The 16,662-nt window shown below is 47.2% G+C and overlaps 1 protein-coding gene across 8 annotated transcripts in view; it reads right to left on the bottom strand.

The window, feature by feature from the left end:
- DNAH9 (dynein axonemal heavy chain 9) overlaps positions 1–16,662 on the bottom strand; it is a 197,461-nt gene that overhangs the window by 21,703 nt on the left and 159,096 nt on the right. For 7 of the 8 annotated variants that reach the window (XM_065034502.1, XM_065034500.1, XM_065034499.1 and 4 more), the window contains 2 exons: positions 13,905–14,032; positions 3,295–3,522 (listed from right to left, as the gene is read on the bottom strand). In XM_065034502.1, the coding sequence (XP_064890574.1) occupies positions 3,295–3,522; positions 13,905–14,032 (356 nt within the window). Of the gene's footprint in view, positions 1–3,294; positions 3,523–13,904; positions 14,033–14,964; positions 15,841–16,662 lie in introns of those variants that run through there. The other variant, XM_065034504.1, reaches the window with a different exon arrangement.

Genomic DNA, 16,662 nt, shown 5'->3' with positions numbered 1-16,662 from the left:
AGGTGATGGTTAAAGTTTGAATATCTACAAACAAACAAGCAGAATTGTGGTGTTGGAGGTGGAGAGGCTGGAGCCTGAGTCGTTCAGTCAATGAAAACAAGCAAAGGGAAAAGGTCTCCAAAGAACTCTGAGCAGTGCTGGGAATGAGGTTTCAGCAAGCTGGCACCAAGGGGAAGCCTGCTTTATCTTAAAAAATACAGTATTTGACCCCTGCTCAGCTGGGGAGTGTAACAGAGCTTAGAGTCTGTGCTGGAAATGGGGAACCCATCACTCTAAAGTGTGCAAGATGTTGACTGACTGCATAAGATGATCAAGAACATCCCAAACCCTGTTTTCCCCTTGATTAGACAGCGCTCTGAGCTTCCCTCATTATCAGAAACCTGATAAAGAACTGAATCAAATATGTGCTGAGCACCTTTCTCATTTTAGAAAATGTCCCCGGACTTCAAGGGGAGCCTGTGTGAATGAACACAGGTTAGAATACAGCTCGGTCACATTCGGCCTCTCCAGTTGTGCATTCTTCCTCAGCTACAAAGCAGAACATTCCTTGCACAGAATAACAGGTCTTCTTTGTAGCTTTCAGCTGAAAGCTAAATTTGAACATCCATTCTGTATAAAGCAGGGAAATGAGGTGTAAAAGGGCCCTACCCACTCACTCCAGGATTTCTGATAAGAGCAATTTCGAAAATGCTAATTATTATGTGATTGAAATGAGCAGAGGCAGGATGAAAATGTTACTTGGGACAAAGGTTCTCTCCTCCCTTTCTCTCCAGGACATTTTGTGGAGTTCAAGATGATGAATGACAGTAGATAAAAATGGAATAATCTTTCCTGAGTACTCAAAATAATGCTGTGTGGTGCCTCCCTGCCTTACCTGCTCAGCAACATGAGCTCTTGCACTCCCGATTCCCTCCACACCAATGTCTCAGGGCAAAAATTGTTCTGAGCTACCCCCATTTCTCTGCCCCATGGACCAGGGCCTGGGGTTCACAACAGGCTGGGGTTGCTCTTGCCTGCTCCCAAATGACAGGAGGCTGTATGGAGAGAAAAGAAAGCGATCCCGCCAGGTTTGCCCTGTGTATTCCCAGCACAGTCATCATCAGAATGGAGAGGCCACAGTAACGTCAGCGCTAGTGATCCGAAACGGCAATATGAGGGGTGATAGTTCCTCCAGGCCCTTCTGGTTGTGCAGGTTTAACAACCAGGGTCTTGCTGTGAGAGGCTGGCGCGCCGAGGTAACGGTGAATGAAGGTAACGAGCGCTCAGGGCGGCAGAACGCGATGGCCTGTGTCTTTAGGAAAGGTATCACCATAAGTGTGGGATGTTAGCCCTTAGCCTTTTGTGTCATGCAGAGAACGGGGTCAGCAGAAGCACGGCTGCCTGCAGCAGCGAGACACACGAGGCTCCGGCGCGGTGACACGTGGCTGCTCCCCGGGGACAACGGCACACGGCCCCTGCCCCGCGGCCCAGAGCCGCCAAGGGAGGCCACAAAGCGGGCTCATTCCATCACTGCATTACAGCTCTAATGCTGAACTCTGCTCTCTGCAGCACCAAGAAAATATTTCCCATCATTTTTACGTGCTTTGTTTTTGTGTGCCCTGCACAAGGCTCGGATGCAGTTCCAAAGAGCGGAGACAGCGGCTGCTGGAACAGGAGTGTGTGTACGTGGTCACCATGCAATACAAGCAACGAGCAATCTGTCATCAGCTGTTCTTCTGTGGGCCAGCAGTTCTCAAGATAGCCTTGTCTGGCAAAGCAAGCCCTCCCTGCAGGGAGATTTCAGATCTAATTTACAACACCTGATGTCAGCAAGGTTTGGAGCTGAATGGCCTTTGGGCACACAGCATCAGGTCCCCCCACACTGCTCTGCAGAGTGCTGTGGGATGTGACCACATCAGCAGTTCTGAATCTCTAACCCCAGCTCAAAAGAAGGGCAAAAAAAGCAACATTTAACCTGCTGGCCTCTCCATGTCTTTGGGTGTTAGATGTAATATGTCTTTTGCCAGCGCAAAAAGGAACGACACAGACACAGAAAACAAGTCAAAATATGACAAAAGTCTACTAAATGCTGCATTCAGAAGTTTGATTCTGTAAGAAAATAGCCATTCTGAGGATCATACATTTATGACAAAATTATTAAACTGGGCAGAATCATAGAAATATTTCGGCTGGAAGAGACCCTCAAGATCATTGAGTTCAGTTGTTAACCTAACACCGCCAAGTCCACCACTAACCCATGTCCTGAGAACCTCATTTCTGAGTGTGTTCAACCCCTCCAGGGATGGTGACTCCAGCACTGCCCTGGGCAGCCTGTTCCAATGCCCCACAGCCCTTTGGGGAAGAAACTGTTCCCCAGATCCAACCTCAGACTCTCCTGGCGCAACTTGAGGCCGTTTCCTCTGCTCCTGGCGCTTGTTCCTGGGGAGCAGAGCCCGACCCCCCTGGCTCCAAGCTCCTTTCAGGCAGTTCAGAGATCAGAAGGTCTCCCCTCAGCTCCTGTTCTCCAGCTGAACCCCCAGGTCCCTCAGCCGCTCCATCACACTTGTGCTCCAGCCCCTCACCAGCTCCGTTTCCTTCTCTCAACTCGCTCCAGCACCTCAAGGGCTTTCTTGGCGCGAAGGGCCCAAAACTGACCCCAGGATTTGAGGTTTGGCCTCACCAGTGCCCAGCACAGGGACGGATGCTGCCCTGGTCCTGCTGGCCACACCAGTGCTGGTACCAGCCAGGATGCTGGTGGCCACCTGGGCACATACTGGCTCATATTCAGCCACTGTCAATCAACACCCCCGGGTCCTTTTCCTCCAGGCATCTTCCATCCACTCTTCCGCAGCCTGCAGCGTTCATGGGGCTGTTGTGAACCAAGTGCAGGACCCGGCACTTGGCCTTGCTGAACCTCAGACAATCGGCCTCAGCCCAACAATCCAGCTGGTCCAGATCCCTCTGTATGGCCTTTCCACCCTCCAGCAGATCAGCACTCCCACCCAGCTTGGTGTTGTCTGCAAAGTTACTGAGGGTGCACTCAAAGTTTTCCGGTATCCTGTGACCTCTTGCAAGACAGAGATCAATCAGGATTACCTGAGTCCTCTCTTGGGAAAATCAATGCTTGGAAAGAGATCTATGCCCAGCTCCTGGAGAAGAGAGGAGAGGGTTGTTGGATCCAAAGACTACGTAGTGCCAACGGACTCGCACATCTGCAGTGTCGATGCCCATGGACATCACCCTCTCCATGCGGCTCCAGGAGCTCCAAGGTGACCCGTTGGTCGGTCCCCAGTGTGAGCCCAGCTGTGTTCCTACCTGATTGAAGTTGTCAAGGGCTTTGTGCAGGTTTGCATGCATCCCAGTCGGGGCCTCGCTGGTGATTTTGATGGAGTTCTCCAGGATGCCCTGGGGAATGATGTGGCTCTCAGGGGAGGGTGCCGGCTCCGCGCTGATGAAGACGCGGAAATCCTGGTGGCTGCCCTCACTGTGCTGCTCCAGCTTCTTCTCCAGGGAGCTCAGCCACTTGGCCACCAGGTGGATGTTCTGGAAGGGACAAAGGGGACAAAGCTTCATCAGTTCCCCTGCATTTCCACCTGCACTAAGCAACCATTGAATGTATCGAATGGCAGCTGCCAAGGCTATGCCCTACAAGTTGATGCTTGCCCCACTAGTCCCTGTGTGCCATTCACAGCCTCAAATATTTTGTCACATTAAGTATACTTGTAAATTCAAAATAATCAGTATAAATCACCAGCAATGAAGGAAGCTGCTAATGGGTCGTTTGGGTTCTCGGTGATGATGCTCTCCTTGCTGTTACGGTAACGTACGGCTGACCAAGCAGAATTGCTTCCCCGGATGTACCAAGCTCAAATGAAAATGTTTGTTCATTTTTAACAGAACACTGAGGACCCTCAATATCAGCTACTGCGAAAAAAAAAGTCACACAGGTGGTTTTTCAAAGACCTTTAACATAAAATTCTTATTTATTCATGCAACTAATTAAACATACTTGCCAGGATATTAAGCAGTACTATGTGAAGATGGTGAAATGAAAGAAGACTAGCTCAGTTTTTCAGCTGGAGTCCTACACAGTGTCGCAGTTTCCAGGCAAGAAAACAGCTTTTGTTTCTTAATATTAGGAATGGGGCAGGTCACACACAGCAGGGATTCATGGGCTAAAACCACTCTCATTTGAAAGCTAGGTGTGTAATCCAAATTGACTGTGTTAATAGGCATTCTGGAAGGTGATTTATCCCATCCAAAGACAGGACAAAGCACTTGCTAAACTTAAATTAAAAGCAGCCGCCAAAAAGATAAACTGCTTGCAGGTGGCAAGGAAATTACATAAAGAAAACATATTAGGGGCTTAGAATGAAAATATATCACCTATAAAAAGCACCAGAAAGGAGCTCTCATGGTTAAATAGCACAGTAATGGGGACCATTAGGAGTAAAATGACATTCTTAGGGAAGTGGAAATGGTGTCCAAATGAGCAAAACACAAAACAGCACAAAATCCAGTCATGGTAAGGCCAAAAAAGGTTTTAAGAAGCAATATTCTGAAAACCATAAAAACTAATAATAAAGCCTTTTCCAGAAGCCAGAAACCTACCGGGGAGCCTATAAAACTGAAAGATGACCAAGGTGTACAGGGAGGAGTCAAGAACGGCAAGGCCACCGCTAAACAGCTCGTGTTTGCAGGAATAGTCACTGCAGAGGGAAATCTATTTCCATTTGTGCTCATTGACTCTTGCTCTTTCACTTGGTGACACTATGAAGAGTGGGGGTCCCCGTCCTGTCCTCCTCCTGCCACCAGGTATTTAAACACACTGCTAAACCCCTGGGAGCCATCACTCAGCTTTCTCAGCCTCTCCTCTTATGACACATGCTTCAATCCCTTAATTATTGGAAAGACTCTTCAACTGAAGCAGTAGATAAAGTTTTTCAGAAAAAAAACTAGTAATAACAATTAAACTAGTAATGAACTAGCAATAACAATTTCCTAGGCCTAGACGGTACCCACCCTAAAGAAACTCGGATATGGAGGCGCTGTATCACTCAGGATGCACTAAGCAAACTGGCAGAGACTCTCATAAACCATGAATTCACACACAGACAGCATGAATTAGAGAAAACCAGGAATCCAAGATTTCCAATCCAAGAACTCAGGAAAAGCTCCTGTGCTTCTGTCTCCTTGCCCAGGACCTCTGGGTTTGGGATGTAAACGCCACATTCTCTGCTGGTTGGTAACTCCAATATTCTGCTCTTCTGCACAAGACTCTCTGGATTTGTCTTGATGCCCCGAGTCAAATAAATTGGTAGATGGTTCTGCCTCTAACACAGCGGCTGTTTCAGAAACATGAGTCAAGAGAATCATTGTTTGGAGAAGCCATGGACACCTCACGCCTTCCACTCCTGCTGCTCCAAATCTGATTCACATGGCTGGGAACATTTCTTATTTAGAAGTGCATAAATTCAGTGTTCTTCCCTGAAAGGATGTGGGGTTGTGCTCCTGTTACACAGACGAAAGAGAGTTTGGGGTGTGCGAGGAGACAAGAAAGAGATTCCTGAGCAAAGGAATCGCGTTCTGGGGAAGAGTTGCTTTGTTGTAAACAAGGACAGTGTGAAGAGCAGTAGACAAAATACAATTATGTCTGAGTGCTGATGCACTCAGGATTTCAAAATATGAGTATTACCCCTAGAGTCCAGGCAACCAACTCACTCTAAAAACATGAGTCAAATAATCACACACAGAATCACAGAATTGACTGGGTTGGAAAAGATCTCAGAGATCATCAAGTCCAACCCTTGGTCCAACTCCAGTCCATTGACTAGATCATGGCACTAAGTGCCATGTCCAATCTCAGTTTCAAACCCTCCAGGGCCGGTGAGTCCAGCACCTCCCTGAGCAGCCATTCCAATGCCTGACCACTCTCTCTGCAAAGAATTGCTTTCTAATATCCAGCCTAAATTTCCCCTGGCAGAGTTGAAGCCCATGGCCCCTTATCCTTTTGCTGACTGCCTGGGAGAAGAGCCCAATCCCCACCTGGCTAGAACTGCCCTTCAGGTAGTTCTAGAGAGTGCTGAGCTCAGCTCTAAGCCTCCTCTTCTCCAGACTAAACAAGCCCAGCTCCCTCAGCCTCTCCCCATAGGTCTTGTGTTCAAGTCCCTTCCCCAGTCTTGTTGCTCTTCTCTGGACCCGCTCCAGCACTTCAATCTCTTTCCTGACCTGAGGGGCCCAGAACTGAACACAACACTCCAGGTGTGGCCTCCCCAGTGCAGAGCACAGGGGAAGGATCACTGCCCTTGTCCTGCTGGCCACGCTAGTTTGGATACAGGACAGGACACCATTGGCCTTCTTGGCCACCTGGGCACACTGTTGACTCATGTTGAGCTTCCTGTCCATTAGTACCCCCAGGTCCCTTTCTGCCCGACTGAATAAAGTAGGAGTGAACCAAAATCTGCAACCAAAGTGTTTCCAATGGCCACAGAGATTTAGTAACATGGCGAAAGAGCTAAACAAAATAGCAGGAGAAAAATCGTTCCTTAAGTATCAATTTAATCATAGTCTACATACTTGACCTAGAGTATTTTCATCTTTAATTGGTAGTTTCTTCCTGTGTCTGCCTTTGTGGTGTTAGATGGCTGAAAAGTAATTGCTTTCACTTGTGTTGACATGACACCAATGATCATTATTTGTCAGTATCACTGCCTGCTAACAGCCAGCTTAGGGAATATTTCTAATAAAATGATAATTGAGTGCATTTATGTACTATCCTTTTGTGACAGAAGGGATGGAAAAGAGGAAAATATGCAGAAAATATGGGTTCATAATAAGAATTCATGACTTGTTCAAACAAATATGTCTGCAAAAGCCATGCTGTGGAGGGGAGTCACAGGTTTGAAGAGAACTTTGCAAACTAATTATCAGCAGTCAGATAACACAGTTTGACAGAACATGACTAATGACAACATATGTGGTTAATAATAATGGCATGATAAGTAAATTATCAGTAACAATGTAACACAGACAATGCTGCATTAACACCAATTACAGCATGTGGATTGAAGAACCACATCCCCTTTCCCGCTTTGAAACCTGCCTGCCACCAATTTCATGGGCCTCTTCTAGGTCTTGTTCAGGAGAACAAGGGGACCATCCAGCCTGTGCACATTCCTTTGGGTCAGGGCTTCGTGTGCTCCCAGTGCTATCTCCAAAACCACACTGTGCAGTTTACACCACACCGGTTTTGTGTCCTCCTCGCTCCATGGGACTCCCTGAAGACACATTTACCCAGGACACCACAAGGTGATGCAGTGCTTTATTACATTTTTTCTTAGCCAGATTTTAGGGTCTGTGGAAGAACTGTTGTGCAGGGGTACAAGACAGCTCCCTGGCATCTTTGACAGCTCATTTCTAGGTCTGTGCTGCAGGCAGAAATAGGCAATAGTCTCAAACTCATTACCTCGCTTTGTGAATGGAGGGTGGGGGCCAAATCCTGCTAAAGAGCAAACTGCTGAAAAGAAGGCAAAAAAAGATATCTGAAACACCTTCCCATGCATGCTGATCATTACCACAGGACCGGGAGCAGGTACCAGAGGATGAGGGTCTGAGGCAAGAGCCAGGGTGCACATGAAGAAATGTGGGAGTACCGGAGGCTTTGCTTTGGGAATTCACATCCAAGCACCTCTGTGTGTTTGTACTTCACAAGGCAGAACATATATCACAGGACGCAAGTGTTGCCATGGTAACCATCAGAAATAGCACCACATATATATAAACTGGCACACGCCCCGCAACGCGCTCCCTCTGCTGACAGCGACTGCAGACCCTTCACATCTCTGACAGCGGCTTCTCCTTCACACCTTGGCACAAATCACCTCCCAGAGCAATGAGAATTACTTGTTTTTATGGAGTCGCATTTTCTTGCGAGGTGCTCTCAGAAAATAGTCACTGCTTTTACAGTAAACCTGAAAGCTGAGCTTTACAGTCCAGAGACAGCCCAACACTTTAATACTCACTGCAGTGTGTTGGGGTATGAAAAAGGACAGTGAGGAGGCACTGCCGAGCCTGTTCCCTGGCCGTGCTCACTGTCAGTGGTAGCGAGAGGTTTCATCGCATGAGAAGATGCCACACACGCTCAGGAATGGCTCCAGCCCTGCCATCATGGGGACGCTACTGCAGGGCTCGCAGAGCAGACTGGATAAGCACAGACCCTCTGTCAACGCCTTCTCATATGTCTGAGAGACCAAGATATTCCTGAGCAATAAGCTTGCTGTTGCTCCATGCGGAGAGAGGCAACATCAGAGCTCTGGGAGCACCAGAGAAGTTTTCCCCTGTCCCTGGAATGTGCTTTCCCCTCGCTGAGAAATTACGGCAGCCAATCCACCAAAGGTGCCCCCCTTGGCAGGCAGTGAGGGCAACATCCCATTCTCTAAGTTGCCCGGCCTCAAGTTGCACCAGGGAAGGTTGAGGTTGGATCTTGGGGACAATTTCTTCACAAAAAGGGCTGTGGGGCATTGGAACAGGCTGCCCAGGGCAGTGCTGGAGTCATCATCCCTGGAGGGGCTGAACAGACAGAGATGAGGTTCTCAGGGACATGGGTTAGTGCCAGGGGTGGGTTATGGTTGGACTCGATCCTCAGGGTCTCTTCCAACCAAACGATTCTATGATTGTTTTCCTGACAAGCACAGACATTGCCTCAGGATGGTGGGACATTGGCTCTTTTGAAGAAGTGCTTTGAAACCTTTTCTGCAATGGCAACTGCTGGCTTGGGTGTCTCTCTGGCCTCTTCTTTGTTTTGATCCCACCCTTTGCTTGAACCCCACAGTCCAGAGCTGAGGTCTGGACCTCAGCCTAAACACAGCCATTAGTGGTATGGGAATCTGCTGGGATTTGCCAGGCCAGATTTATTTATTTTATTTTTTTATTTATTTATTTATCTTATTTATCTTATAAAACTTCATAAGATAGAAAGATATAAAGGTAGGTAGTGACCAGCAGGTGAAATGCACAGCAAAGGACAGTTACTTGACTAATCTCAAGAAATTGAGAGAGATAAACTTTATTTTCAGGACTCCATTATATTTGTGTTTTAACCCCAAATATGTCCTGAGACAGAGGCTTCCAGAGCAGTTGTACAGCAAAACGGGGACTGCAGTAGTTACAAAGGTACAGAAAGCCCAGCAGAAACTTGATTCCATCCCAGATCAATATTTGGGTTACTCTCTGGTCTTTAAGTGGATTTGCAATTGGAAAATCTTGGGAATGGCTGTTGTGACATGAGGCGGGATGGAAAACAGCTGTCTGAAATCCAATGCCTTTCTCCATCAGAGCATTTGTCCAAATATCATGAAGGAGAACTGGAGGCACAGTGGGTATTTCTCCTTTTATATACAACCAGGAATGAAAAGATACTGTAGCTGGAAGGAAAATTAGTCTCTTTACCGAAGCAAGGCTTAGTGCCAAAGGCTTATGTGTGCCTTGAATGGACAATATATCTCAAACAGGACAATATATCCCTATTTCTTGTAGCTAGGACTAGTTGTGAAGCCCATGGAAAAAGGCTCCATTGTATTTATGATGCAACAAGAAGGGCTCTGCCGATGTCTGAATCTCATACAGTTTTGCTCTAGGAGCTCCCTGTTATTCCATTTAGTATATGAACCTGACTCAGTGAAGCAACAACCTATGAAAATGGAAATATGCTCAAGAATTCAATTAACTTGATCACAAAGGGAGGGAAGTGACATTTTGGCTAATGGATGAAGACTACAAATAAACTGGGAATATCTAATGTCTGAACTTTTCCCTGCATTAGTTCATTCAGACACGCATCTGCAAACATGTGAGCAAATGTCACTGTTTGTTTGCTATTAGGCTGATAAACATCATCTGGTGATTGTGATGGTCACTGTCTTAGTAAAAAGCTCTAAGGTAGGCCCAGAGAGGGAAACCAAGCAGACACAGTTAATGTCAGAGCTTAGTGCTCCCTGATGTGCAAAGCTCTTTCTTCCCTACACAAGCGAGAGCACACGCATCAGAGAAATAGTGTTCATGGCTAACTTGGCAGTGGGAAAGCAGAAATTACAGAACCAATGAGGCTGGAGACACCTCTGGGGATCTTCTATTCCAAACCCTCTGCTCAAAGCTGGGTCAGGTAGAGCAGGTTGCCCAGGACCTTGCTCAGCAAGGTTTTGAATATCTCTGAGGATGGAGACTCCATAAACTCTCTGGGCAACTTCTTCCAGTGTTTGACCACCAGCCACAGTAAAAGATAGTACTTATGTTTAAATGGAATTTCCTGTATTTCAAATTGTCCCCATTGCCCTTTGTCCTGTCACTAGACACCACTGAGAAGAGTCTAGTCTTTGCTCCTTGCTATCAAGTCATCTCTTCTTGAGGCTGAACACTCCCCAGTACTGGACTCAGCAAGCCAGATGTGTCTCACCAGAGCTGAGCAGTCAGGACCAGTTTCCTGATCTGCCAGCAAAGTTCACGCTAACGTGGGCCAGGAGACTGGTGACCTCCCTTGCTACAAGGGCACACTGCTGGTCATGTTCAGCTTGTTGTGCACTGGGTCTCACAAGTCTTCTTCCTGCAAAGCTGATTTCCAAGCAGTTGCTCTCCAGAGTAAACGAGTGCAATGGGATTATTCCTCTCCAGGTGCGGGACTTGACTTTTCTACCTATTGGATATCATGAGGTTCCTGCCAGACCCATTCTCCAGCTTGTCCATGTCCCTCTGAAAGGCGGGACACCCATCTAATTTATCAATCACTTCTCAGCACTTTTACATTATCTGAAAACTTGCCAAGGGTGCACTCTGTCCCATCATCCAGGTTGTTAACAGAGGTGTTTAACAGGATAGGACCCAGTACCAGCCCCTGTGGTGCACCACTAGCGAAAGGCCTCCAGCCAGACTTCATGCTGATGACCATAGAATCATAGAACCATTTCAGTTGGAAGAGACCCTCAGGATCATCCAGTCCAACCATAACCTGACTCCAGCACTAACGCATGTTCCTAAGAACTTTGTCTCAACGCCTTTGATCTCTCAATATCAATAAGCTTTTCCAGACTGCCTTTATTTCCAGGACTGTATCCCACAGGATTCTTCCAAGCAGATCCCTGAAATGGCCAAAGTCTTTATTCTTTTCCCACCTTGCCTACAGTTTGCATGATGTCCCATGAATTCCCACACTGGTATTACCTATGTTTGTTCAGTTAAAGCGGCAGAAACTGTGATGTGAAGTGCCTACAAACTCAGGACAGCAGGAAGGACAGGAAATAAGACACAACCTCCAGGCCAAGACCCCATCCATAGATCTATTAAATGTCCTCTTAAGAACAGTTAAGGCTTTGCCACCACAGCTCAGACAGCCAGAGGATGTCCCAATTCCAGCTCATACCTGCCATTTCATTGCAGGAATGTCTCTTACCTGGAGCAGCTCTTTATCTCTTTGCTATTAGTCCTGAGCACATGAACTTGAGCTGTTCTAACAATGTCATCCCATTTCAGCCACTCCAGACCTACAGGCTGCTGCAGTCTTCCTGTAACACATTTTGATCTTCCCTATCAACAACACGCTTTTTAATACTGTGTCAGTGCAAATTCATTAACAAATACTGATTTTTTTAAGCCAAGGTCATGTCTTAAGCAAGACTGTCCCTTAGCAGTTCTGCTAGCAACATTCAACTCCTTGCACCTTCTCTAATTCATTCCTGCGTGGGACCATCTCTGCAGCTCTACTACAGTCCATGTCAACTAGAGCTGCTGTATTTCCTCTAAAACTACAGTTACATCACAGTGCAAAGGATAAAATAGACCCCATCCATCTTTAGCAAATTCTTATTACATTTGATATGTTTACCTACAATTCTGTACTTATTTTGTCCTTCAAAGTTTGTTCTGAAACTTTGCATACTGTTGAGTTGTGACTAATTTGTTTGCTCCAATAATTTCCCACTGTTTTAAACACAGATGATAAAGAATCTGCTAATTGGTAGTCAGATGGCATCCTTTTGATTTGACAGATTCATTACCAAGACTTGCAATGGACATGCAGTTTCTTCTACCAGAGTTTTAATATTCTGGGATACAGATTATCTGGCTCGGCAAGTTGAGCACATCGTGCACTTTGGTCTGATCTTCCCATTTTCAACAAATCTTTTCAAGAAATGTTGGGTTTTGCAGGTGTTTCAACCAGCCAGCCCCCAAGGACAGAACATCTCGCAGCCCTGCAAGAGAACCGGCACCGAGACTCTCACAGCCAAGGTATTCCAGGAAGGGACCAGAGAATCACAACGAGCAAATTGGGAAGACACTGGCCCTGGAGTGACACTGGCAGCAGGATTAATCTTCCAGCACAGCTGCACGATGGAAGGTGAGAGATTATTCAACTATGTGTTTGGACTTTTACACAAGGTGGGAAGGTCTTCATCGTAGGAAGCTTCCACCCAGCAGCAGCTGCAGCGAGCAGAGCCCTGATGGACCATCAGACCGCCTGTGGTATCTGGTTGCTCCCTACCTCCTACAGAACTTGCTGTGAGTAACGAACTGGCAATTAGCGCCATCTCCACGTTAAAATTGAATTCTACTCCTTCAAATGAATGGGAGGCTATGGAGAAGAAGGTGGTGCCCGGTGTCTGTGTGAAACTTTGTATGTGTGCAACACCAAGCTCCTGCCATCCCTGCCATCCCGTCCCAGGGTAACACCCTAGTTTGGACCAATTCTCCATCAATCCAGCCCCAAAGAGACAGCTGGGGAGGTGAGCAACACCGAGGAGCCCACAGAAGTCCCAAGAGGTGACCAGCAGGTCAAGGGAGGTTGTTCCTCCCCCTCTGCTCTCCCCTCGTGAGGCCCCATCTGAGTTGTGTGTCCAGTTCTGGGTCCCCAGTTTAAGAAGGACAAGGAATTACAGGAGAGAGCCCAGCGGAGGGACACAAAGATGCTGAGAGGTCTAGAGGCTGAACTTGTTATCAAATGGATTTTTGTGGAGCTAACCAACACAGCAGAAAAAAAACCTTCACTTTGCATTGCAGAATGGAATATCTCTCAAAAAGCTGTATATTTTCTTCTTGGCCGTCTCAACGGCAGAGGCCAGCATTGCAGCCATCTGTAGTAAAAGCTCTCGAAAAGGCCAGCATTGTCTACCTTGGAGCTTGAAAAAATGCAAAAATTAAGATCAAAATATCAATGGCATTTAATTTAAATCCAAAATCATGACTGTAGGCTCAGATCAAGACTCAAAGCTTCGTCTTAATCCAATTCTTATCCAAACAATTCAGTTATAATAAACATTTATAAAATCCACATCAAGGAAATCAAAGGAGTTCCCAAGGCCTGCAGAGAGAGCTGGAATCACTGACTCTGCATATTAACAAACCCAAGCACTCCTTGAATAAGTGGCTCCAGAGAGCACTTGACAAAGACAGAGGCCCCTTCACACCCTAAAAGGCTCTGAAACTTTTTGCTGAGTTGCGATAAGAGCTTCAAACCTGTTTGGGATGTGTAAAGGAATCGGCACTGCTGCAGATACCCTCTGCCTTTCCTACGGCGGTGTGTTCATCCTCAGTGCTCATTTCAACACACCATAAGTTTTGAGTGGTAGTAAGAGAACTAATCTAACAGCTTTTAAGATCAAAGCTCTTTATTCACAAAGCAAATAAAGGCACCAGAAAGCATAGCACAACCTTCGCTCAGAGCACTCCCTGCAACCACACACCCTGCAGAAGGCTCAAAGAGCAAGAAAACCAAAATCACTATGGCCTATAAAAGCAATAGATAGCAGCAAGGTTTTTGCTTTGGACACCCAGATGACACCCTGTCCCATTTCCCACCAGCTAAGGACAGATTGCTGTCACCAAGGTGAACAGCACCAGGTCACCCAGGAATGGAGGGGCTGTTTCCAACGTCGCCGTACCTGAAGGATGACCCAGTGACCCTCCTTCGCAGCCAGATCCAGAGCTTGTTCAGCAACCACCTCTTGACCTTGTCCAAGGGAAACATTGTGGAAATTCCTGTTGTTAAATGTATAACCAAGTTTCTTCCCTAAAAGGCAAAGAAAAGAGCAACGCTCAGCACTTTTACGTGGAACGGCACAGCACAGCCGAGCTCAGGCAGCGAGGCAGAGTTCAGCCTTATCAACAACCCTCACAGAACAGATATCACACTTCTTATAATAGTTATCTTGTCTCTCACACGCTCCTCGCCAAAGCACTGAAAACAGCAGCAGCTTCTTCCAAACTACTTTTAATTACAAAGCGGCATCAACACAAACGTGCATTATTATGAAGTGTCTCTTGTTTAAAGAACATTATTCCCCTGCAACCTTGTGTAAAAACATATTTTACAGTGATAGGAAATTAAAATAATTTCCTGCTGATTAAATAGGCTTTGAACAAGACATCATTCGGTGGGGAAGTGCACCCTGCGACGCGTGCTAGAACCAGCACTAAGGTTAGGAACCCTTCAGAAGGCAGCTGAACTGAAATCCGTGTGAGATTCCTCTGGCCTCAGCCAAGGCTTCCCAGGTTTCTCAGAGCTAGAGATCAGTCAGCCCTCCAGAGTCCTCAGGGATCATCATGGTCTCTAGCAGGTGTGGAGATGCCTCAGGGTTTACCACAATGCCTGTGAAAAGGCCCAAGACCAGTGGACTGTGGCAGAGCCCTTGGGACGGGATGCTCCAGGAGCCACTGCAGACCACCCCTACAGTCACACTCACAGGATCCCAGACTGGCTGTGGCCAAGGGACCTCTGCAGATCCCCCGGTCCAACCCCTGCTCACGCAGGGTCACAGAGCAGATCACACAGGTGGGTCCAGGGGCTTTGAATGTCTCAGAGAAGGAGACTCCACACCCGCTCTGGGCAGCCTGGGCCAGGCTCTGGCACCTCCCAGCAAACAAGTTTCTGCTCTTGTTCAGATGGAGCCTCCTGTGTTTCAGTCTGTGCCCGTTGCCCCTCACCCTGGCGTTGGGCACCACTGAACAGAACAGAGTCTGGTCCATCCTCTGACACCCACCCTGAGATATTGATCCCATTGATCAGATCCCTCTCAGCTTCTCTTCTCCAGCTCAACAGCCCCAGCTCTCTCAGCGTTTCCTTGTAAGAAAGAAGCTCCAGACCCCTCAGCATCTTTGTAGCCCACCGCTGGACTCTCCCCAGTAATTCCTTGTCCTTCTTAAACTGGGGTGCCCAGAACTGGACACAACTCCAGATGGGGCCTCACCAGGCAGAGTAGAGGGGGAGGATTCACCTCCTTTGACCTGCTGGTCACAGTTTTCCTCATGCATGCTTCTACATCCCTCTCTGCATGGTGCAGGGTGGGAACCTCAAAACCCATGTCATTTACAGTCCTGCTCTGGAGGAAGGGTGACAGCTACTTCATGTTTCTTCATTCAGTCTGCGGTATTCCTCCAGACTCCCCTGATTTCTCTGTAGCATCCCAGCACCTCAGAGCCTTTCAGTGATCATGACTAAAAACCTCCTGTTTAGTTTTCTGAATCCATCTGTCACCCAAAGATGGAGAACACCAGTTTCTCCTCATCTCACAGGAGAAGCAACTGCCTGGAGCAAATAGTCTCTGCTGTGTGTTCCTCAGAAAATGATCACCAATTTGTGCTGACAAAGGGAAGCAGCTCAACAAACATCCACACTGGGTCTGTGCATCACAGCACGATGCGTTCAGCTCAGCCAGGGGGTCAGCACACATGTCCCCAAGTGCTGATCCCATGGGATTGCCTGCACTCTGCATCCAGATTCGCCTTCATCCAGACGGTGCACCTTTAATTCCTGATTTCTGCTACAAGCAGGCGAGTCTTGGGATTCAGCTGTTGGTACATGATTGGAAACAGATGGACCTAAGTAAAACAAATATCCAAACTCTTCCAGTTGCTCGAGCTCTCTGCTTAGCCTTACTACAGCAACCCCCTGGGATACAGCTCTCCCCATATTTGAGAGATTCCAGTTTTCTTTCTACCCTTTTTAGTGGCTGCCAACGTTGAGAGCTGTTCATCTCTGCCTTCAAGACCCACCCTCTCAAAAATCAGAGAACAGTTTGGGTTGGAAGGGACTCTAAAGATCATCTAGTTCCAACCCCCCTGCCATGAGCAGAGATGTTTTCAAGCAGACCAGGTTGTTCAGAGCCACAACCAGCCTGGCCCTGAACACTTTCAGAGATGGGGCATCCACAGCTTCTCTGGGCAGCCTGTGCCAGGGCCTCACCATCCTCACGGGGAAGAATTTCTTCATCAAATCTCATCTAAATCTACCCTCTTTCAGTTTAGTCTTATAAAAGGTATACATATCCATTATATGCTGATATAAATACCTACATATAAAGATGCACATCAGTGTATGTTTAGAATGTTAAAGTTAAAGAAGGGGTGGGGCAAATTTATAGACGGTAGGGCACTAATGCAAACCAGGTGATTAATAATAGAATTGATATTGGTTGTTATTTCCACTTCACAGATAGGGACAGGACTGTTCTGGCTGCTGCACCAAAGACGGTGCCAGTCTGCCCTGGGGAAGCTTCCCGAGCCAACAGGGTTTGCAGTGGGTCCTCCCTGCGCTGCCAAGCAAAGGTCCCAGGAGTGAGCAGCATCTGCAGGAAGAGACCTTCCATTCACAAGAATTATCTAGCCAGACTTGCACTTTAATAAAACCTAATGAAGGGCAGA

The sequence above is a fragment of the Columba livia genome, chromosome 18 (assembly GCF_036013475.1).
Source record: "Columba livia isolate bColLiv1 breed racing homer chromosome 18, bColLiv1.pat.W.v2, whole genome shotgun sequence".
Classification (NCBI taxonomy): domain Eukaryota; kingdom Metazoa; phylum Chordata; class Aves; order Columbiformes; family Columbidae; genus Columba; species Columba livia.
This window is presented reverse-complemented; position numbering and strand designations above follow the sequence as displayed.